The sequence below is a fragment of the Oncorhynchus masou genome, chromosome 1, assembly GCF_036934945.1.
Source record: "Oncorhynchus masou masou isolate Uvic2021 chromosome 1, UVic_Omas_1.1, whole genome shotgun sequence".
Taxonomy (NCBI): Eukaryota; Metazoa; Chordata; class Actinopteri; order Salmoniformes; family Salmonidae; genus Oncorhynchus; species Oncorhynchus masou.
Genome location: NC_088212.1, coordinates 21,743,505 through 21,767,288, shown reverse-complemented (window position 1 = coordinate 21,767,288; position 23,784 = coordinate 21,743,505). Strand labels below are relative to the sequence as shown.

General features: G+C 43.0%; 2 protein-coding genes across 7 annotated transcripts; one reads left to right on the top strand and one right to left on the bottom strand.

Moving 5' to 3' along the window:
• Window positions 1-55: 55 nt before the first annotated feature.
• LOC135533554 (mothers against decapentaplegic homolog 2) lies at window positions 56-12,310 on the bottom strand. 3 transcript variants are annotated; one of them, XM_064960974.1, is made up of 11 exons: window positions 12,076-12,310; window positions 10,726-11,126; window positions 8,641-8,730; window positions 8,165-8,358; window positions 7,813-7,947; window positions 7,653-7,715; window positions 7,436-7,489; window positions 6,864-7,076; window positions 6,565-6,702; window positions 2,611-2,755; window positions 56-2,264 (listed from the first exon to the last, which is right to left on the bottom strand). In XM_064960974.1, the coding sequence occupies exons 2-11, from the start codon at window positions 10,950-10,952 to the stop codon at window positions 2,141-2,143; spliced, it is 1,383 nt and encodes a 460-aa protein (XP_064817046.1). In that variant the 5' UTR covers window positions 10,953-11,126; window positions 12,076-12,310; the 3' UTR covers window positions 56-2,140. The 3 variants fall into 3 exon arrangements, with proteins under 3 accessions (XP_064817046.1, XP_064816942.1, XP_064817003.1); XM_064960870.1 differs by having other exon boundaries at window positions 7,641-7,715; window positions 12,076-12,309; XM_064960931.1 differs by having other exon boundaries at window positions 7,641-7,715; window positions 10,726-11,012; window positions 12,076-12,309.
• Window positions 11,591-23,230, top strand: LOC135533226 (low-density lipoprotein receptor-related protein 2-like). 4 transcript variants are annotated; one of them, XM_064960695.1, is made up of 22 exons: window positions 12,424-12,770; window positions 12,870-12,950; window positions 14,009-14,167; window positions 14,381-14,596; window positions 14,742-14,963; window positions 15,271-15,483; window positions 15,666-15,895; window positions 16,170-16,299; window positions 16,434-16,624; window positions 16,744-16,930; window positions 17,133-17,345; window positions 17,483-17,669; window positions 17,931-18,132; window positions 18,454-18,618; window positions 18,791-18,991; window positions 20,826-21,366; window positions 21,466-21,585; window positions 21,798-21,905; window positions 21,997-22,230; window positions 22,501-22,855; window positions 22,989-23,073; window positions 23,158-23,230. In XM_064960695.1, the coding sequence occupies exons 1-22, from the start codon at window positions 12,722-12,724 to the stop codon at window positions 23,179-23,181; spliced, it is 4,113 nt and encodes a 1,370-aa protein (XP_064816767.1). In that variant the 5' UTR covers window positions 12,424-12,721; the 3' UTR covers window positions 23,182-23,230. The 4 variants fall into 4 exon arrangements, with proteins under 4 accessions (XP_064816814.1, XP_064816767.1, XP_064816858.1 ...); XM_064960742.1 differs by lacking the exons at window positions 12,424-12,770; window positions 12,870-12,950 and adding an exon at window positions 11,591-11,658; XM_064960786.1 differs by lacking the exon at window positions 12,870-12,950 and having other exon boundaries at window positions 12,424-12,682.
• Window positions 23,231-23,784: the final 554 nt, after the last annotated feature.

The following is a 23,784-nucleotide window of genomic DNA, read 5'->3' as shown; positions in this document are numbered from 1 at the left end:
ACTGAGATCAGTGGTAAACATTCTTGTTAATAAAGATGGAAAGAAACACATGGCATCATGAGAATAAAAATCTTTATTAGTGTTTTATGAAGTCTGCATAATATGCCACACGCCTGAGAAGCATATGGTCAGAAAAAAAACTGCTCTATCAATAACGCCCTCTACTGGTAAAACTGAGAGAACTACTGTACTGACTGTTTTGCAAATATTTGACTGTTAAATACACACTACTGTATAATATACGTCTGGTCCACTTCAGATTTGTTATGTACTCTCTTCACATTCATATATTGTAGGCCAATGGTACAAGGATTCAACACTGGACCCCAACACATGGTTCAGTTCCCCAAATCCAAACTCACTAGTTGCACTTACAAAGTACAATCACTAGTGCCGTAAGGTTAATAGATGAATAACATCAATAAAGGAGATGGGAGAAAATAGATGTTAAAAGAAATCTTGCAATAGCCACAAAATGACAATGTCAGACTGTAAGCTCAGTCTTGTTGCACATACTGTATTTTATAGACAAGAACAAATACAATGCACACGAATACAGAAAATATGTCCCAGTGTGCAGTTTCATTTCTCTCTTCCTTTTGTGATGTAAGAACATAGAATACTGCCAAGTTTCTGTAACATTTAGCTAAAAAATAAATCACTTTTTTTGGTTGACCACTGTTTTAAGGTGGACCTTTTTATCCTTTACTGAGCACCAAACAGCTTCCAGAAATCAAATGTGTTTCAAGAGTGAAGAGATGAATGAGTCAAAAGAAGTTCATACAACATTCCTCAGTCACATAACCCATCCATACATCGCAGGAAAGCAGATATCATGTTACAGGCATTTATGCTTTGATTTGTGTACTTCTGATGCACCAAGTTTATTATTTTAAAGAGACAGAAACTGTCTACATAACATTGGGCTGTGTTTTTCTTACCAAGGCAAGGGCTTAAATTGGATTCAAGTTGAACCTTAAAAAAAACACACACAAAAACCCACTAATGATCCATGCTCACCATGTCACTTAAAAAGAGACAGTCTTGAAAATATTAACTTTAATAAAAAGTGAACGACAGAAGTTGAATTATATTTATATATAAAAATACATGAGAATACAAAAAAGTAGCAAAAGAAAGGGGATATAGGCTAAAAACAATATAGAATGAAATTCATTGATACCTTCCATTCTCCAAGTGAAATAACTTTTTTAACAATTCACCTCGAGAGACCTGGACACCAAGTGAGACATCAAAAAAAGATTTTACAGCTGATATTCTCTGGTCCTTGCCCGGTGCATCCAAAAATAACAGAGCCTAGAATTCACTAGCCTGCATCTGAGGCGGTGTGGTCCAAATGAAAACACGGGCTACCTATAATTACATTGGAGGTGCCATATAATGACAGAGCTAAAAATGTATGTCAACTACAGCCGGATTGATTTCGCAGCTTGTTTAGTTTTTTTTGCTAAACATTCCTATATGTCCATTAAGAGGTGTCTTACAACGACACATCTGGAATAAAAAAAAATACATTTTGACAAAAGGGTAAAGAGTTAATTAGGTAAATTAAACAATTACATTTTAAAAACATAATTGAGCATTTCCCTTCGAGGAGAAAGCGACAAATGCCATCTTCATTTCTTAACCACACTAACTCTCCAGACAAAAACAGATGGGTCCATGTTTCCCAGAGAAAAGTTACCTCATGGCCAAAAAGATGGATGGATGAGTTCAACCAAAATTCATTTAGCATTCACGCTTGTGTTACTTATACAAGCATTCTCCAATACTGAGAAATTATTTGTAGAATATTTTTTGGTATTTCCACTGCCTCCAATAACTCATACCTGGACTTTAAAAATCAATATACATTTTATTTGCACCACAAATAGATCTAATATTAAGGATTTGGGGGAAGCAATTTAACAAAGATGGGTAACAAAGTGCCTAATTCTATTCTGAAAAGTATGTCTTGCTGTGTGTGTGTGTGTTTAGACAGGGACGTGGAGCTAGGCCACAAATACTATGAAGTATGTTAATAGCAGAAATTATTTCTGCAGCTTTTTTTCATGATAGGACTTGCAAGTTAGAATTTGATGATCTTTGAGTGGGCGACGTTTTGGGTCGTTTTCAAGCATTATGACATACTGGAACAGCGTACAGAAGGGGAACCCATCTGAGTCAACACTTTGTCCAGCCATTGGAGAGGTCCATTCAAATGCAGTTCAATCCAGCAGGGAGTGCTCGTGACAGTCTGCCGTCTAGTAGACAAAAAGACAACAATGACAAATTGATGAAATCACTCAGCATGCAAGCACAGGAATGTCACCAAAAACAAAGAATAGCCTGAACCTCTCTGACTTCTTCCATAACAGAAGTATTGTTTAAGAGGGACAAATCATTTGAATACCCATCCCAACTCCTTAAACATTCCAAAGTTTCTACAAATACAGAAAAATGGATCATTAGCAGGCTACAATGTTTTTTAAATATATGCCAATGATTACATTAATATTACTGTCTTCCTCCGACTATTCATCTTCTACTAACTATGCCATTGTGTACAACTGAAAGAATAAAAAGTAACAAGTCGGTCTTCATGCTTGCCTGTATTCAGCCCCCCAGCCTTTGACAAAACTCATGCGGATGGTGCACATCCTGGTGAGCTGGTACACAGCCTCAAAGCCCTGGTTCACGGACTGGGCCAGCAGGGCGGCAAACTCCTGGTTGTTGAAGATCTTCAGGTTACAACCTGAGGGGCATTGGAAGGAGAGGGTCAGTTGAGTGAGGCATTAGAAATCATTTCACTAGTCAAATAAGCAGGGGTGTAAAGTACTGAAGTAAAAATATTTTAAAGTACTACTTAAGTAGTTTTGGGGGTATCTGTACTTTACTATTTATATTTTTTTACATTTCTAAAGAAAATAGTGTACTTTTTACTCCATACACTTTACCTGACACCCAAAAGTACTCGTTGTATTTTGAATGCTTAGCAGGACAGGAAAATGGTCCAATTCACACACTTACCAATCCAACACATGGTCATCCCTTCTGCCTCTGATCTGGCGGACTCACTCAACACAAATGCATCTTTTCTATGGGTTCCCGAGTGGCGCAGCGGTCTAAGGCACTGCATCTCAATGCTAGAGGCGTCACTACAGACACCCTGGTTTGAATCCAGGCTGTATCACAACCGGCCGTGATTGGGAATCAATTGGACGGCGCAAAATTAGCCCAGCATCGTCCGGGTTTGGCCGTCATTGTAAATAAGAATTTGTTCTTAACTGACTTGCCTAGTTAAATAAAATAAAAAATATATTTTTTTTGTAAATGATATCTGAGTGTTGGAGTGTGCCCCTGGCTATCCATACATTTTAAAATGCCACCTGCTTCACTTGATAGAAGGAATTTAAATTATTTTTTACTTTTGATACTTAAGTATATTTAGAAACCTATCCTTACTTTTACTCAAGTTGTTTTTTTACTGGATGACTTTTACTTGGGTAACTTTCTATTAAAAAGACATCTATATTTTTACTCAAGTATGACAATTGGGTACTTTTCCATCACTGCAAATAATACATTTTGTTTGAATATTTATTTTGACTATAAAATTTTAAAAAAAAAAAGTTGAAACTTGGGAGAGAGGTGCCGCTCAGCCTGCGTGGCTTGGGAGAGAGGTGCCGCTCAGCCTGCGTGGCTTGGGAGAGAGGTGCCGCTCAGCCTGCGTGGCTTGGGAGAGAGGTGCTGCTCAGTATGCGTGCAGCAGTGAAAGGGTCAGTGAGTTTGATATGAGAGGGAGACAAAGCTTAAAAACGATGTCTGAGTGAACCCTGAATACAGAAAATTAATGGTGAACTCTTCTGGACACGGTAGACTCCTCATCACTCTACAATTCAGGTTCACTCTAACATAATTTCAAGGTTTGTTTTACTATTGACAGTTACAGCAGTATTCACCTCCACATTTTGTAGTGGAAATTAAAATGGATTCAATTTAGATCCGTTTGTCACTGGCCTACACACAATACCCCATAATGTCAAAGTGGAATTGCTTTTCTAAATTCTTACAAATTAATTAAAAATGAAAATATGAAACGTCTTGAATCAATAAGTACTCAACCCCCTTTGTTATGACAAGCCTGAATAGTTCAGGAGTAAGAATTAGCTTAACAAGTCACATAATAAGTTGCATGGACTCACTGTGTGCAATAAGTGTATAACATGTTTTTTTTATGACTACCTCGTCTCTGTACTCCACACATACAGATAATTGTAAGGTCCCTTAGTCGAAGAGTGAATTTCAAACACAGATTCAATCACAAAGACAAGGGAGGTAAAAAAAAGAAGCAGATATTCAATATCCCTTTGAGCATGGTGAAGTCATTACACTTTGGATGTTGTATCAATACACCCAGTTACTACAAAGATACAGGTGTCTTTCCTAACTTAGTTGCAGGAGGGGAAGGAAGCCGCCCAGGGACTTCACCATGAGAACAATGGTGACTTGAAAACAGTTACAGAGTACCCCGGGTTCAACGCTCGTCGGATGTGGCAGTGCTTGCAAACTATTATGGACTACAAAGGGAAACCTGGCCGCGGTCTGCCCAGTGACAGAAGCCTACCGGAGGCTTTTAAGCTTGTTTTGAGGCAAGCAACACTGAAGCATGCACGAGAGCACTAGCTGTTTCGGACGACTGTGATCACACACTCCGTAGCTGATGTGAGCAAGATCTTTAAACAGGTCAATATTCACAAGGCCGCGGGGCCAGATGGATTACCAGGACGTGTAATTAGAGCATGCACGGAACAACTGGCAAGTGTCTTCACTGACATTTTCAACCTCTACCTGACCGATTCTGTAATACCAACATGTTTCAAGTAGAACACCATGGTCCCTGTGCCCAAGAAAGCGAAGGTAACCTGCCTAAATGACTACCACCCCGTAGCACGTTGTAGGCCATGAAGTGCTTTGAAAGACTGGTCATGGCTCACATCAACACCATCATTCCGGAAACCCTAGACCCACTCCAATTGGCATACCGCCCCAATAGATCCACAGATGACGCAATCGCAAATCACACTTCACACTGCCCTTTCCCACCTGGACACCATGTGAGAATCCTGTTCATTGACTACAGCTCAGCATTCAACTCCATAGTGCCCACAAAACTCATGACTATGCTAAGGACGCTGGGACTAATAACCTTCATCTGCAACTGGATCCTGGAGTTCCCGACACCCCCCAGGTGGTAAGGGTAGTCAACAACATCTGCCACACTGATCCTCAACATGGGGGCCCCTCAGGGGAGGGTGCTTACTCTCCCTCCTGTACCCCGTTCCCCCATGACTGCGTGGCCAAGCATGACTTCAACACCATCATTAAGTTTGCTGATGACACAACGGTGGTAGGCCTGATCGACAACGATGAGACTGACCTCCTCCCTATAGGCAGAGACCCGACAGTGTGGTTCCAAGACAACAACCTCTCCCTCAACGTGAGCCAGACAAAGGAGTGATTGTGGACATGGACTATAGGAAAAAGAGGGCTGAAATGCCCTCATTCACATCGAGGGGGCTGTAGTGGAGCAGGTCGAGAATTTCAAGTTCCTTGGTGTACACATCACAAACAAACTATCATGGTCCAAACACACCAAGAAAGTAGTGAATAGGGCACGACAATGTCCTTTACCCTCAGGAGACTGAAAAGATTTGACCTGGGTTCCCAGATCCTCAAAAAGTTCTACAGCTGCACCAACCTAACCGGTTCATCACTGCCTGGTATGGCAATTGCTCAGCATCTGCCCGTAAGGCACTACAGAGGGTAGGGCGTTGGGCCAAGCTTACTGACACCCAGGACCAACACGTGTCAGAGGAAGGCCCAAAAATGTTCACTCCATTCACCCAAGTCATAGCCTGTACAAATTACCTCAACTGACCTGTATGCCCGCACATTTGACTCGGTACCGCATGTATATAGCCTCTGTAGGTATTTTATTGTGTGACTTAAAAAAAGTTTTTACTTTTATTGAAAAACAGCCCCAGAGCATTATTCCTCCCCCACCAACCTTTACAGTTGGCACTATGCATTGGGACAGGTAGCGTTCTCCTGGCATACGCCAAACCCAGATTCATCCGTCAGACTTCAAAACCAGTCATTTGAAGGAATGTCCACCTCATTTTATATATATGGTGTATAATGAGTAATCCAGGAATGTCACAAGTTAATTGACGAGAAAACTTTAGAAAATAGCAACTCTACATATCGCTACAATAAATGGCTAAATAACTTCCGGACACTAAGGGTCCGCGGAGCTCCTTCTCACCACTCTCAAGTATTTGAATACTAACGTCCGTTCGGATATTCGAATAACCATGCCCATTCCTACTGGGCATCATGTATGGACTGCAGAACCACCCTGCTATCAGTTTTATATTGGCTGTAGAAACAAGTGGTTAGACTGACTAAATATGGAATCTATACACGTGAAAAACATTTAATGCTAAGTAATGATTATAGGAACACATGGAAAATTAAAGAAATTGTGTTTGGCTAAATTACCTGGAGGAATTTTGCACACAGTTGCTGGGTGCCACCCATACCGCTGGTTGCAGTTTGGACTTTGAACAAAGATGGCGCTATCACTGAGACACTCAGCAAACACCTCACCACCAATATAATACAGCCTGACTCCTCGCCCTGTGGAAATAATACACAATTGGCATGAGTATTTCTGCTACAAAACATCTCTGTTCCTGGGCAAATCTGAATTGGCACCCTATTAATTTTAGCCATAGCCTTCAAAAGTCGTTCACTATATAGGAAATAGTGTGCCGTTTGCGACATAGCCCCTGTTGTACCTATATGCCTCCTGGTCATCTCAACAGTGGCGTTCCTGTTGACGTTGGAGAGCAGGCCCAGACAAAAACGCTCTGAGTTGGAAGGGTCTGTAAAACCGTCCACGGTCAGAGAGGGCTGCGAGGCATGGAAGGTCTCTCCAACACGCTGGTTCAGCTCATAGTAAGCTATAGAGCACCAGAACGCAGGCTCAGAGTAGGTCACTGGCTGCAGGTCTGGGGGGGGGAAGTGAGATGTCATGATGAAAGACAACTACACAGGTTGACAGGCATAGACCAATGATCTCCAGAGTGGGCACTGGGCTATTTAAATTGTACTCAACGGATGTTTACACAGGTACCCCAAATTCTGATATTTTTCCCACTAATTGATCTTCTGACAAATCACATTTTTTTCATCATGTCTTTTTCAGAGCTGGTCTCATTGGTCAAAAGACCAATTAGTAACAAAACAAGAAATATCAGAATTGGGCTGCCTGTGTAAATACAGCCAATGAGTTTAGTCAAATTTGTTCAGATGATCAATTACTGGTCCTTCAGACGTCGAGCAGGTCTAAAAAGACAATTCTTCTTACCCATGCTATGATTGACAGGTGAGAGGGTGCCAGGGGACAAATCAGCAGGAGAACCTAACATGGGAGAAAACAGGAAATTATAAAGTTGCATGGTCAGATTTATTTGTGCAAAGAATCTACCAAGATATTTAAATCAACAAATTTAAACTTGGCAAACTTCTTTCTTTTATGTTAGAACTTCTTATTTGAGATAAGTGGAATATACCTGTGTCCATACTTTGATTCATCGGTTGATCACTGGCTTCCCCATCCTCACTTATGTATCCAGGTGGTGGCGTTTCTATAGTAACAGGGGAGGGAAAATACTGATGAGCTGAAATGGATACCTCGTTATCATGAATACCATTTGCATATCAACTCATGATAGATACACAAACCTGGTATGTAGTTATTTGGAGGCTCGATCCCGGCAGGAAAGTTTGTGTTCTCAGGTATGGAATGAGTGTAGTCATCCAATGGGGGCAGTTCTGTCAGAATTTCCGAGTGTCTTGGCACAAGGACAGGTGGCAGAACTAGAGGAAAGGTGGAGAAAATATTCAAAGCCAAACAAAATTCAAAAGAAGTGACATCTTTACAAAACATAGTTGAAGATTATACTAACACCACTTTTAGCCTCATACAAATATTTTTTCACGTTCATAAATAAGAATGTCACAACTAGCTGTCAACATGGGCTTTGATGGCACCTACAAGTCAGCACACACACTAGTAGTTCAAATGACAACCCACCTGGGGTCTCCACCCTCTGGTAGTGGTAGGGGTTGATGCAGACCTCATCCTTCTTGAGGTGGAAGGCGTACTCGCAGGCCTCGATGGCACGCAGCTCATGGTGGCTGTGCAGGTCAGGCCATCGCCACAAGCGGCAGTAGATGACATGAGGAAGACCCTTTCTGTGCGAGACCTGCAGGCGCCCATCCAGGGATCTGACAGGACAGGCCATGGAGGAAATAGGTGTGAAAAGTGAGTGCGAGGAAAGGAAGAAAAGGGGGAGGAATCGATAGGAGTAAGAGAAGGAGATGCATGTGGCCAGCAAAACAAAAGGTGGGGGTGTGGAGAGGGGAGGTGGGGTATGATGAAATGAGATGAGAATGATAGAGGGATGAATAGAATTTGTGCTCTCAATGTCCCTCACCCCCCTGGAATGATTACTTCCCACATCAAGGTTGTACAACAGTATGTAGCATAGGACAGTTGAGGATAGTCACCTGGTTTGGTCAGGGTAGCTGTATAGGCCTGAGGTATCCCACTGTTCTATCGTATTTGGTGTACTCAGTCCCCATATTTCAGAGCAATTGCTGTGCACAGAAAAACCAAACAACAAAACAAAAACAAAATGATAAACATGGGGCATGAGTCATTCAGAAATACCAGTATGGGTAATGTAAACATTAAAAGGCATCTTTTATTAGAGTCATTTTCAATCGGGTATTTCATTCTTTCAGTCTGGAACTGAAAAAAAATAACCGTCAAATAAGAGAAGCCTTTTGACATAATAAAGAAAAACAACAGTATAAGATGGGAGTACAGTAGTATACACAAACAAACATTATGCGAGACAAAAAAAAACATTTCTACTGTGGCATATCAAATTTTCGGAACAACTGAAACATTTCCACCACAGCTGTGTAGGTCGCAAGCAATTGACTTATCTTGAGACATTTAAGTAAACACAGAAGACACAAAATGGGACTAAAAGGAAAATAGGGAGCAATCTTGGAAAAAAGTACATTTCCAATTAACTACCCTCTATATTTCACTTTGTGATTGTAATGGACACGTAGAAAGGAATGATAAAAATAAACAACTCTGGAAATCAAATAAAAATGAAATGGGGAAATATGATGTGATAGTTGCTGCTCATACAATATCCTGACTTTAGAACTCAGAGCTAATATAGCCTACCTCTGAAGTGGGACTGAATCTAAACTATTGGCTAGGCCTATATACTGTGATCTAAAAGCTGGAATAGGTTCTAAACTTCACTCGAATATATACGCATGACATGTAGATTGGCAAACAGCATTAAACTTTAATTTCTTTGCAAGACCATCAATTATAGGCCTACACAATATATTTATTCCATCTGTCAAAAAGCTCTATACAAATTTACTGTGTCTAATAAATATACTAGACATCTGAACTGTTCTTAGCTAGTCATCATTGAACAAATAGGTATTTTACAGCACACAACATTTCCCAGAGAACATGTTCTACTCTAGGACATCAAGGTTAACTGGCTGATAAGGAATGTTCTCACCCTACACCCTCAGACAAATGTGATACAAGTACATAGCGGGAGGCTAAGTCAGTGTTTACAAAACAAAACTGTTGCGCAATTTCTGAGAGTCAATGTTAGACAGAAAGTAGAAGCCTATAAAATGTGAAAGAATTTGGGAGTTGCTAAGATCTCTATGTATTGGGATCTTGTATGTTACATGCTGTTTAAGGAAACATGAGGCGACAAGAGGGTTACCCGATACTAAATAATAATCTCCAAAAAAAAAACATACAGGAAACTGCCAAAATAAAGGAAACATTTGCATAAACGAGGGATACAAAGTATATTGAAAGCAGGGGCTTCCACACAGGTGTGGTTCCTGAATGAATTATGCAAGTAACATCCCATCATGCTTAGGGTCATGTGTAAAAATGCCCTGTTGCGTATTATTTTGGCTACCATTGCTAGAAGACATCTGTGACTCTGAAAGAGGGGTCTCAAAGGAGTGTTTAAAGGGTAAGTGTGTGTCAGTCACCAGATCTCACCCCAATTGAACACTTATTCTGGAGTGCAACATGAGACAGGGTTTTCCACCACCAATAAAACACCAAATTACGGAATTTCTCATGGAAGAATTGTGTCGTATCCCTCCAATAGAGTTCCAGACACCTGTAGAACCTACGCCAAAGCGCACTGAGGCTGTTCTGGCGGCTCGTGATGGCCGAACGCCCCATATTAATACAGTTTGTCTGCGTTTACACAGGCAGCCCAATTCTGATATTTATTTTACTAACTGGTCTTTTGAACAATCAGATCAGCTCTGATAAAGATTGATGTTATTGGTCAAAAGACCAATTAGTGAAAAATAATTGGGCTGCCTTTGCAAATACAGCCATAATGTTAGTGGAATTGGGCTGACTTTGTAAATGCAGCCATAATGATGGCATTTCCTTTAATTTGGCAGTTACCTGTAGGTTTCTGATGAATGGTCAACTGTTAATTCTACAGAACCATACAATGACTATAGGCAAACCCGAGCTCTGTTACCTGGCATGGGGCTCTGGTTACTTACCTGGGGATGGTGACACACTTGGTGTTGCAGTTCTGGGTGGTGATGGCCTTCTCCAGCTCGTCCAGCTGTCCAGTCTTCTTCAGCTTCTTCACCAGGCTCTTGACAGCCTTCTCACACCACTTCTCCTCCTGGCCATTCTGCTCTCCACCCCCGGCGCCACTGGCTGACTTCTTCCACCCCAGGAGCCTCTTAACTACCGGAGGGGTGAAAGGCAAGATGGAGGACATTTTGGTTGTAGCGAGGAGGAGTCTTGAGAGAACTCAAACACACACTGAGGCAGAGGGGACCTGGAGGAAGGGATGCACAGTTTAGCCCTTTCTCTGGTGTGGTCCCTCTGTTTCGTGAGGAATCACAGGGCTGGAGTGAGGAGGAACTGGATATGTGCAAAAGAGATGAGACACCTGAGGAGGTAAAATCAAACACAGGAATTTAGTAATTAATGTCTAAATAAATAAAACATGTGATGACGAGTGCATTCAATTGTGTGATGGGTGCATTTTAAATTGAATGGGTGGCCCTGAAAAACGTGTTAGATAAAAACCCACCATCACATAATTTCATTAGCAACAACTGTAGTTACATAATATATCTAATAATAGAGGCGACTTGAGCACTCAGTGGACTGAATCACTAGCAGCAAGTAAACATAACATATCATTGTTTGCGAATATACATATAGCCACAAAACAAACATTTCATACCAGTGTTGGTGGATGCTGTATAAGACCACATCTTCATTATAAAGGTGGTTAGCTATCTACCGTGATATACTGTTCAATTGATAAACTCCATTGTTCGTTAGTTTATATATTGCAGTTAGTACCAAGCGAGCTACCTCGGCTAAGGGGGTAGTTAGCTACATAGCGAGCTGATACTTTCAGGCCGGTTGGTTGATGATAGGCATTTTATCAGCAGTACAAATCTACTATTTAAGTAAGTTAAGTTTGCATTTATTTACTCATAAGGTAGCAAGCCATGAAAGGCTGCAGAAATTATTGAGTACATGACTCGTATGGTGGGATTACGTTATCGTCAATACCTTTTGTTGTGAAAACAACAATTACTGTAGCTAGCTAAGGTTAGCCACCTAACTCAAGCTTTCAATACAGCTAAATGACTGGCTAGCTAACATACAACGAAACAATGGTTTGATTGAGACATACAGTGCCATCATTGCCAGTTACAATAACAATCGTGTTTATTTTATGTTAACACTAGAAGTGATAAATAAGCCAACTAACGTTAGCTAGCTAGCTAGCCCAAATTTTAAAAAACTGGCTAACGTTAGCTTGCTAGCTGTCGTTAGCTAACAACATCAAAGTCGAGGGAAAATTAAAAGCATTGCATTACCCTGATGATGAAGCTCACGAGCTCTTCTCTGTGTAAAGATATGTGCAAAAGATAAAGTGGGAAACTCCTCAAAAACAAAGGGATACCTTTAAAAAAACGATAACTGTAGCCGCTATTTCGACGAAAAGATTGTTGCCTTTTTCAAATCTGATAACCAGCTAGCTGTTTAGCTTCACAAGCTATCAAGACCTGAACAAGAAACACACCCAAGCAGGCTAGCTGCATTCAGAATCTTAATCCCTCCTCTTATCACCTGATTGGATAAAACAAGACAATCATATTACTTTTGTAGAACGGATTGGTCGCCAGCAATGTCAATCTGTATTGTTTATTTGACAGCATGGTTTGTTTTACAATCTGTCATTGTCGGGGAGGAACTAGCACTCCATTGTTATTTTTTTGTAGAATTTGTTATAGCCGTTAATCCTTTCTCATACTCCATAAAGACTAGAAGTGAGGAAAGAAATATTGGGTGAACTATAACAGGAAGTGGTATCCTCTAATTTGTTAAGAAATTATGCGCAATTGGGCCCACAGGAACAATGATACGATTCCATGTAAAAATCCAGGCGAGGCTACTTTTTCACAACAAGGTTGATGAGAAAATGTATGTTACGTTTTTGTTTCACAGTAGCAACCGAGGCCGATGTATATTTCATTACTCACTTTAAATAATCACCAATTTACACATCTGGGTAAATTAAAGCACGTTTCAAAACTATTCCTATTACAGCATATAACCACATCAGTGAAGGAAGGATGCAATTATAAAACTATTCTATTCTTTCCTGCAGAAGCAGAATTCCTGTCTGATAGTGATAGCAGAGAGGAAGAGGCGAAGCGAGCGGGTTTCTTCCGCCTAAAATCTGTCTCAGGTATTAAGCAACTGAGGAATTTTGTATAGGGGGCAATGGGAGTGTCGAATTTAGTCAAGATAAAACCCATTGCTATTTTGATACGTGATCTAATAGACGTATCTTAATGCGTAGGGGCGGCAGGTAGCCTATTGGTTAGAGCGTTGGACTAGTAACCGGAAGGTTGCAAGTTCAAACCCCCGAACTGACAAGGTTCAAATGTTGTTCCCCTGAACAGGCAGTTAACCCACTAGTTGAAATAAAGGAAACTCTGAAATGTTCGACTTGCTTATACACGTGCCGCGTTCAACGAATCAGCAAGTCAGAAATTAGCTCCGAATGTAAAAACTGAACGGTCATCCAAATTCCCATTCGGGAATACGGTCCTCTTTCCAGACCTCTGACTTTCCGACCTGAAGATCGCCGATGTCATGATTTGACCTAGTTTTTCTTCTCTCGAGTTCCCGGTTTTCTTGAAAGTACCTCCCTCCCTGCTTTTGTCCGATGACGTGAGGGGCCTTTGCTCAGTTCAACAGGGGCCAGCATAAATAACTCCCTCAGAGACAAATATTAGGGGGACAAGTGTCCTCTCTCGTCATCTCTTTCTGAAATGCCATTGGAGGAGAAGTCCAGAGGGGATGGACCTCTGGCTTTCTCATCCAATTGGTTTTGATAAGGAGGCAAAGAGAGAGGATGTGAGGAGTATGCAATTGAGATTGAAATGCTCCCACACTACAAATTGGCCTACTGCTCCTCCCCCCTCACTGATGGTTCAATTGGTATCACTTGGCATCATTATAAAATCCTTAACCTGGTCTCTTGTGTTGTTTGGTCCACTTGCATTAATCAGGCATGGCTTTCTGTTTGCTTTTGTGTATAGCAATTTTGGGAATCGCAGGTGAGCTCGTTGTACCAAAATGGATGTGAATAATCACCCCTCCATAGTTCACATTGCTGTATTTACTGAAAAATAATTCCCTTTAATTCCCTTGAGTGTCGAAGTTCAGACCATCTCATATTTACATCTTAAACTTATAGAACGAATGCGTGAGTTGTTGTGCCCTACTTTTTCCAAACAGTATTGCGTGCAGCAGCGCAGACCCCGTTGAACTGCAACCTGGGCACCAAACCTTGCAAGGATGGATCTGAGTGTGTACTCCACCAACATGTGTGCGACGGAGAAGCCGACTGTAGGGATGGTTCTGACGAGGAGGACTGCACTGTCGCATGCAATAATGGTAGGGCCCTGTTTGAGTACCTCTTCAAATGCATCCATTTCTATCTAATGAAGAAATGGTTTCTACTCCATTGTTTTCATCAATTTTACTGTGTTAAACCAGGAAAGGGTATATTTTAAAGTATTCACAGTAGTTATCCAAGATCTATTGAGTCAAATGCATGCTTTCAATCTGTCCGTGCATAACACTTGAAGTGTTTCATCATCCACATAGGGCAGTTTCTGTGTGCCCATGGGAAGAAATGCATTGACCAGCGGCAGGTGTGTGACGGTGTGGCCCAGTGTCAGGACCGCTCTGATGAGTTGGACTGCCTGAATTCCATGGAGGGCTGTGTTCACCACTGTGACAACAAGACCCGCTGCCTCCCAGACACCTTCCTCTGTGATGGAGAGAGGGACTGCCTGGATGGCACTGACGAAGCCAACTGCGGTAATGCCCCCTCTGTCACTTGCCTTTAGTTGAATTTTGAAACCATGATCCATCCTTATTTATAGCTTACAGAAGTTGAAAGATGTGAGATGTTTATTTTTGCCTTCCTTCTGGTAGTAAGGTCAGTATTTCACCCTATCCCTAGATTCAGACTCTACTGATTATCTTAAAAGTCATCACAATGTTGCTGAGGATGGCAACAATGGGAATACCACAATGTCTGCACCAGCACCCCTCAAGTGCCCTTTTGGCACTAAACCATGCCGGGACAGGATTGAGTGTGTTCTTTACAACCATGTGTGCGATGGAGAGGTGGACTGTAAGGATGGCTCGGATGAGGAAGAGTGTATATTAGAATGTGAACGTGGTAAGAAAATCATCAGTGATAACTTCAAACTACTGTTCATATATATTTAATTTTTAAAATAATATTCCTGCCCTTGGTTTTATTGTACAGTACATCATGACAATACTCCTCTTTAGTGTAAAACATGCTTAAAGTAACAACCTTTGTACTAACTAGCATACTGGAATTTACTCCCATACACACAGAACATGGTTGCGTAGACCACTGTGCATGGTATGCATGTTTAGCGATCTGTCTTTGAGAATGTCCTCGCAGGTCACCATTTATCAGTGTTATTGATTGCACTTAAATGGTACTGTATGTTCAGGCCAGTTTCAGTGTGCACATGGGAAGAAATGCATTGACCAGAGGCAGGTGTGTGACGGTGTGGCCCAGTGTCAGGACCGCTCTGATGAGTTGGCCTGCCTGAAGCCCATGGAGGGCTGTGTTCACCACTGTGACAAGACCCGCTGCCTCCCAGACACCTTCCTCTGTGACGGAGAGAGGGACTGCCTGGATGGCACTGATGAGGCCAACTGTGGTAAGTTTAACTTCCAATGAACTACTGAACTGGGGCTATGTTAACCTTAAGTCCTAAAATGCTTGCTGAAAGAAATGGTTTAATACTCCCAACAGTGGCACAAACACCACAGGGTTTCCCACTGTTTTACTTTCACTGATCCAAACTAAGTTAAACTCAAGAAATGTCCCTTTGACCCATAGCTGATGAGAGCTGCAATAGTGGGGAGTTCCGTTGCACCAGTGGCCAGTGTTTATCCGTAAGCATGCGCTGTGATGGGCATCCTGACTGTCAGGATCGCTCTGACGAGGAGAGCTGCACCGAGCCCCCCCAGTGCACCACCAAGCTCCGGTGCCCACAAAGCCAGGAGTGCCTGCTGGAGGAGTGGGTCTGTGATGGGGAGCAGGACTGTAAAGATGGCTCTGATGAAAAGGTGGGAATATTTAGGCTGGGTGCAATTGTTTCTGCTCTTGCCAACTCCTTGTTTGGCATGACAAATGTATTAGGAGTTGGCAGGAAGCACATTGGCACCCATGCTAGCTAATATTTGAGATTTCTGCGTTTGGAGGATGTAGACGTGACTAGACGGCAAAATTAATTTGACTCCCAATTATTTTGAATGTCGTCGTTGGATACTAATGTGCTTTTGCCTCGTGATACAAATCAAAACTTAGATCTAATACACAGTATATTGAGCTCTCTTTCAGAATTGCAAGATGGTCCAATTGAAGTGTGGCGATTTCCAGTGGGCCTGTACATCTAAGAACCAGTGTGTTCCCAAAGCATGGAGATGTGATGGAACAAAGGACTGCGCCGATGAAAGTGATGAGGCAGGATGTGAGTAAAGTTATTTCAGCTATATATGATTTGTTAATTACTGGATTAGTATGTGGTGACAATCTGTAACAGTAAATAAAGCCTTTAACTGATATTGTATTAGAAATGAAGTTGGGTATTGTGTGTGTTCTCAGGTGGTCAGGTAGCAACATGTCCCTCTCACCAGTTCCAGTGTGGCAGTACCTGGGAGTGTTTGGACACAGCCCTGGTGTGTAACACGGTCAGAAACTGTGCTAATGGTTCTGACGAGGGTGGCAACTGCCAAGCAAAGTGTCCAGACAAAACCCAATGTGCCCATAACTGTTACAGCACACCACATGGAACGGTGAGTAATGGGGGGGCGGCTTGTGTAGTTTGTTACAAAGCTTCTTGAAATACAGCTTTGTCTCACGGTTTAGATTTCTGAGTGACCTCTTCTAACGATTTCCTTTTTCCTCGATGTAGAGGTGTGGCTGCAAGGCTGGTTACCGACTCCAAGAGGACACAGTGTCCTGTGTTGATATTGATGAGTGTGAAGGCGGCAGACCAGGTGTTTGCAGCCACCTATGCGTCAACACCCAGGGCTCCTTCCAGTGTCATTGCTACCCTGGTTACCTGTTGGAATCTGATGGTCGCCGCTGCAAGATCACAGGTAAAATGATTTTTAAAAATCCAGATTTAGTGACCAATCATGGAAATTCCCTCTGCTGGATGGGGTCTTTAGATATTTGTTTTAATTAAGGGCGACTGCACGAAGGTGAACAGAATTTGTGAATGCAGAGTATTGCCCAGAGAAAGTACTCACCTATTAATTTAACACAGTAGGCCTATAACAACCCACTGTCTTCCCACAGGTGAGCCCTACCTACTGGCCTCTGTGCAGACTGAGCTGTTCCTGTTTGGGCTGAGAAGCAGCAGTCTGGATGTCCTGGTGTCCTCTGCTAAGAAAGCCATCCTGTCCCTGGACTATGACTGGAGGGATCAGAAAGTGTTCTGGGTCAGCCTGGATTCAGAGAGCATCAAATGGTCCTCTCTAGACCAGAAAAAGAGAGGAACTCTTGTCAAAGGTTAGTTGTGTGGTTAAACTGAGAATCTGTTAAACTGGTTGTGACTGTAAAAATAGCTCATCTTATAAAAAGCACAGGTCAGTGTTCACTGGGGTTAACTAAAACTAACAATCGTAATCCTTTTAATCTCACTACAGGCATCAAATCTGATTGCATTGCTGTTGACTGGGTAGGGAGAAACCTGTACTGGATTGATGGCATTGGAGGTGGTCGGATTATTGCTGTTGGATTAAACTCAACCATCATAAACTCTATGGATCTCACAGTCATCCTCGATGAGGACTTTGAACAACCTCGCTCTCTGGCACTCCTGCCACAGAAGGGGCAAGTTCTTTTCTAGGTCTAAGACAAGCGGCACCCACCCAAACAATCTGTTATTCTAGTGATCTTGTATACGTTTGGTGATGTTGACTAAACTAATACATGCGGCTAAACAGTGTTGATCAGGGGCAGGCTCCTGCTAATTGAATTGGTTTCCACCTAGAGATGTTTAACTTCTGTCCTATGATAGGATCATGGTCTTTGATGGCTTATGCATTACTGTCAGTAATCAATAATCAAATATTGATTTGGCTTTAACTGCAGGATCATGTTCTGGTCGGAGATTGGTAACGAGGTGAAGATTGAGCGGGCGGGAATGGACGGGTCTGAGAGGAGAGTAGTGGTCAGTCACAGCCTCAGCTGGCCAGGCGGTCTGGCTGTGGACACACTCGGGGAGAGGATCTACTGGACGGACGAGAAGCTCCGGTGCATCGGCTCAGCCAACCTGGATGGCGGGGACATTGAGGTACTACAGAAATGGGTTTGCATACGACTAGATCAGACTTGTATTGCGTGTTGCTGTATGCCAAGGTGCATGACATTACATTCACATGGGTTGGATACCCTAGATCCCTCAAACTCAACTCTGACTCTTGAAGCCATTTACACTGCTTTTCTCATTGTTCTGCTCTAATCAGACAGGTTTAGACGTGGGACACCAGATGTGTGCGCATGCAATTAATGATCAAGTAGAACACAAGCAGCAGGTTCTGGACCTCATAGGGTTAGACCCCAGGCCTTGATAAAGGCGCATTGTAACATTTATCTGTTCCTTTCATTCCTGAAGCTTCTGCAGATGATGGAGACAACCAACCCGTTCTCTGTCACAGTTTACAATGACCTGCTCTACTGGTCAGACACCAGGAGGAGAACTATTCAAAGGGCTCATAAAGTAACTGGAAAGAACCGCAAAGTTCTACTCAAACGACCTGGACAACCTTTTGGACTGAAAGCAAGTATATGAGCCCCCAATTTAAATGAATATTAATGCATGCATTATGTAAACCATTATGTTAATTTCACCTAATTAGGATTCAATTATGCAATGGTTTGCTGTAATTACACAAGCAACCTCTCTTCCTTTTTGATGTAAGCTTAATGATTTGTGTCGTTCTGGGATGCAGATCATTCATCCACTTCTGCAGACAAGCAATGAGCGTCCCTGTGAGAACCTTCGTTGCTCTCACCTGTGTGTGCTGGGCCCAGGCCCCAAAGGGGTCTGCAAGTGTCCCTCTGGTCTGCTCCTAGCTGAGGATGGCCTCACTTGCTCCAACCTGGTCAACTCTGCCTTCCTCTTGGTGCTCTCGCCAACTGTTGTCACACAGGTATGACTCTGGCCACTGCAGGTTTACCCATTTCACTTGGTACTGCACTATATTCAATGCCACTAGGTACATATTGTGTGAAGTAATAGTCTGTCTTATTTGAATTGAGTTTTATTTCAGTACACATGGAATGTAAAACAGTTTAGGAATGCTTGGTTACCTTCACAAAAGCTGTCAGTGATAAGCTGTGCTTTGAAAGGCTGTGGAAGCCCGGTTGACTGTCCTTGCCATTTGTGTGCAATTCAGGAATAAACAGATTCTGCACCTTGTAATGCAACACTTTTTATATACACTGCTCAAAAAAATAAAGGGAACACTAAAATAACACATCCTAGATCTGAATGAAATATTCTTATTAAATACTTTTTTCTTTACATAGTTGAATGTGCTGACAACAAAATCACACAAATGATCAATGGAAATCAAATCCAGACCTCCATGGGTTGATACATTTGGAGTCACACTCAAAATGAAAGTGGAAAACCACACTACAGGCTGATCCAACTTTGATGTAATGTCCTTTAAAACAAGTCAAAATGACTCATGAGTGTGTGTGGCCTCCACGTGCCTGTATGACCTCCCTACAACGCCTGGGCATGCTCCTGATGAGGTGGTGGATGGTCTCCTGAGGAATCTCCTCCCAGACCTGGACTAAAGCATCCACCAACTCCTGGACAGTCTGTGGTGCAACGTGGTGTTGGTGGAGGGAGCGAGACATGATGTGCTCAATTGGATTCAGGTCTGGGGAACGGGCGGGCAGTCCATAGCATCAATGCCTTCCTCTTGCAGGAACTGCTGACACACTCCAGCCACATGAGGTCTAGCATTGTCTTGCATTAGGAGGAACCCAGGGCCAACGGCACCAGCATATGGTCTCACAAGGGGTCTGAGGATCTCATCTCCTAATTGCAGTCAGGCTACCTCTTGCGAGCACATGGAGGGCTGTGCGGCCCCCCACACCATGACTGACCCACCACCAAACCGGTCATGCTGGAGGATGTTGCAGGCAGCAGAACGTTCTCCACGGCATCTCCAGACTCTCACATGTGCTCAGTGTGAACCTGCTTTCATCTGTGTAGAGCACAAGGCGCCAGTGGCGAATTTGCCAATCTTGGTGTTCTCTGGCAAATGCCAAACGTCCTGCACGGTGTTGGGCTGTAAGCACAACCCCCACCTGTGGACGTCGGGCCCTCATACCACCCTCATGGAGTCTGTTTCTGACCGTTTGAGCAGACACATCTACATTTGTGGCCTGCTGGAGGTCATTTTGCAGGGCTCTGGCAGTGCTCCTCCTGCTCCTCCTTGCACAAAGGCGGAGGTAGCGGTCCTGCTGCTGGGTTGTTACCCTCCTACGGCCTCCTCCACGTCTCCTGATGTACTGGCCTGTCTCCTGGTAGCGCCTCCATGCTCTGGACACTACGCTGACAGACACAGCAAACCTTCTTGCCACAGCTCGCATTGATGTGCCTTCCTGGATGAGCTGCGCTACCTGAGCCACTTGTGTGGGTGTAGACTCAGTCTCATGCTACCACTAGAGTGAAAGCACCGCCAGCATTCAAAAGTGACCAAAACATCAGCCAGGAAGCATAGGAACTGAGAAGTGGTCTGTGGTCACCACCTGCCGAACCACTCCTTTATTGGGGGTGTCTTGCTAATTGCATATAATTTCCACCTGTTTATTCCATTTGCACAACAGCATGTGAAATGTATTGTCAGTGTTGCTTCCTAAGTGGACAGTTTGATTTCACAGAAGTGTGATTGACTTGGAGTTACATTGTGCTGTTTAAGTGGTCCCTTAATTTTTTTTGAGCAGTGTATGTATATATTTTTTTAGATCTACCTACAGACCATGCACAGTGCTGTGGGTCTGAAAAGCTGGCCGGAGCACCTCGCCCTACCTCTCCCCAATGTCAACGAGGCAGCGATGTTGGATTACACCCTGCAAGATCAGACTCTGTACCTAGCTGATTCTGGCCAATCGTCTATAGTCCTCTTCAAGCTGAAGGAGACCGGCTTGGTGCCTCGCGGCCAGTTCCTGCAACTCAAAGGGGACACAGTTACAGCCCTGGCTCTAGACTGGATAACCCTCAGCGTATACTGGAGTAGCACCAAGCAGCCACGGCTGCAGGTCACCTCTTCCAGTGGGGAACACACTGCTGTGTTAATTCAGGATATTGGTAGTCTGGAGTCCATAGCGCTTCACCCACTCAGTGGAAGACTCTGTTTTACCAACCTGGCCAAGCAGGGGGAAGGCGCTCAGGTGGAGTGTGCTCACATGGATGGGGTGAAGCGCGCTCCGGTGTGGAAGGATGCTTTTCAGCCCACCTCCCTGACTTTCTCCAACAAGGGCAATGAGATCTACTGGGCTGACATCGGTGAGGAATTCATTGTTTATAGAGTAAAACCCTTTAAAAAAATCTATATAGTAGTGGTGGTGAGGTAATACTTCTATCAACAAGTCTATTATGTTCTAGGTTATGGGGTGATCGGCTCTGTCAGAGTTGATGGTACTGGATACAAGGAGTTTAAGACTGGGGATGGCCTGACTGCATTTGCACTCAGCAACGGAATGCTCCTCTGGGTGACAGACAGTGGTAATGTGGATTATTTTTAAACTGCGACTTCCACCAGAACCTAGTGCTATGTTATGTCTTACTGTGGTTAGTAGATGGCTCTGTTTAGTCATTAACCAAAGTAGCACTAACAAGGATAATGGTTGCTCTTTAACCCAACGTTCTTTCACTGTGGTTTTGGATTATCATGGATGTTGAGTTGATCATGTACATGTTCCGATCAAATGTTTCAGACACAACCAAAGTTTGGTATAGAGATGATCCATTGACGAAGAAGCTTTGGTTCGAGGTAAACACTGAAATTGTCAGTTTGAAGGCGTACAGCAAGTCCAGCCAGATGGGTAAGAAAGGACACATTTGCACATAACCCACTACTCTATCATTTACTGATATGTGACTTTTCAACCTTTACTCTTTCTCATCCATTTCCAGGCTCCAACCTCTGCTCAGATGGGAATGGAGACTGCAGTCACTTGTGTTTGGCTCTTCCTGGTGGTAGGACCTGTAGGTGTGCCCATGACCATTACCCAGTCAATGTCACATACTGCGCCCCAGACCAGCACTGCCCAGCTGGAAGTAGACCCTGTCTGGATGGACACACATGCTTCCCCTTGGAGAAGTTCTGTGACGGACACCCTGACTGCTCTGACACTTCAGATGAGAACTGCAAGTCTTTCCATTATCGATGTTTCAATATTCCCTTTCCCATTGTTATGAGCTTAAGAAAAGATTATCACAGTTCAATTACAAAGATTTTTAGCCATCATAACTCCGCATTCTCCAATCCTGGTCTTGGGGACCACAAGTGTTTGCGCGTCATTATTTAAATCTGGTGTGTAGTGCTAAGGAAAAAACAAATGTGCAGCTCTTGAATCGCTGTCATAACTTAAACTAAATCGAATACAAACTGGTCTTATGTATTTCCCATTGTCTCAGGTGTCCATCTCAAAGGGAAGTCTGTCAAGGCCAAAGCCCCAAACCAGCTTCCCAGTCCCAGCTTTCCTATACCTGCAGATCCTGGCTCCACCTCTCTGGACAACAGTTGGCTGGTGAGAAACCTGGAAGCCCAGCAGTGTAGTGAAAAGCACTGCAATGGGAATGGGGAGTGTGTGGAGACCAATGGGGGCATCTCCTGTGCCTGTGGTTTAGGCTACAGTGGAGACTCCTGCCAAAACCAGCTCACCAAGACTATGCAAGGCCCACTCATCTATGGGGCCATTGGCCTCTGTGCTGCAATTGTTGTTATCAGTGTCCTTGCTGCGGTGGTTAAGAGGAAGACTGCAAACACAAGGTATACCATAACAAACTGCTTGATACTGTAGGTCTTCCCCCTTAATGTCTCCACAATATCAATCTGTTCTCGTGGTGTTTCAGAATCCAGTTTGTGTCAAGATTGAGATTATATTCACCTTTTCCATTCCCAGGAGAGCCAACCCTGTGGCAAAGCAGACTAGTATGATTGAGCTGGAGAAAGGTGAAGGAGCTTCACCTAACAGTGACTTTGCAGAGGTACAGTAGGCTGTTGTACTGTATTTTAAAGCAGTTGATTGAAAACACTGGATGTTTTGCTTCATGGTTGCTTTTATTTCACAGGAAGTGGTGTCGTCTGTGGATTAACTAATTTATCAGCAGCCTCTTTCTATTCAATAAAGTTTCATTTTCTACAGTTCTGTTTTTGTCTTTATCTACACAATCTCAATTCAAATGAACATTTTGCTTCTGAGTATCTCTACATAAGTTTAGTTGTGAGTTCTTGTGTATGAAAGGATGGCTAGATTTGACAATTGAGAAATGACTCCTGCTTTATTGGTTTTAGTTATGAAGTCAAAGCTTTCAATATGTCTTTGGGTCGTGGCGCGGCTCTCCACGAAGAGTGACCATATACCACAAACACTGTCCTTTTGCTATTATAAACTGGGTACCAACATAGTACCTGTGAGCAATAATGAGTCACTCAAAACATGTTAAACACTAATTTTACATGTTGGGTACAGAGATTAGCTGTAAGGTCCCTCAGTTGAGCAGTGAATTTCAAATGCTGATTAAACCACAAAGACCAGGGAGTTGTTCCAATGCCTCGCAAAGGGCACCTATTGGTATAAATAAAAAACAGACCTTGAATATCCCTTAAGCATAAGTTCATTACATTTTCGATAGTGTATCAATACACCATCACTAAGCTACAGGAGTTCTTCCTAAAGCCGTTGCCCGAGAGGAAGG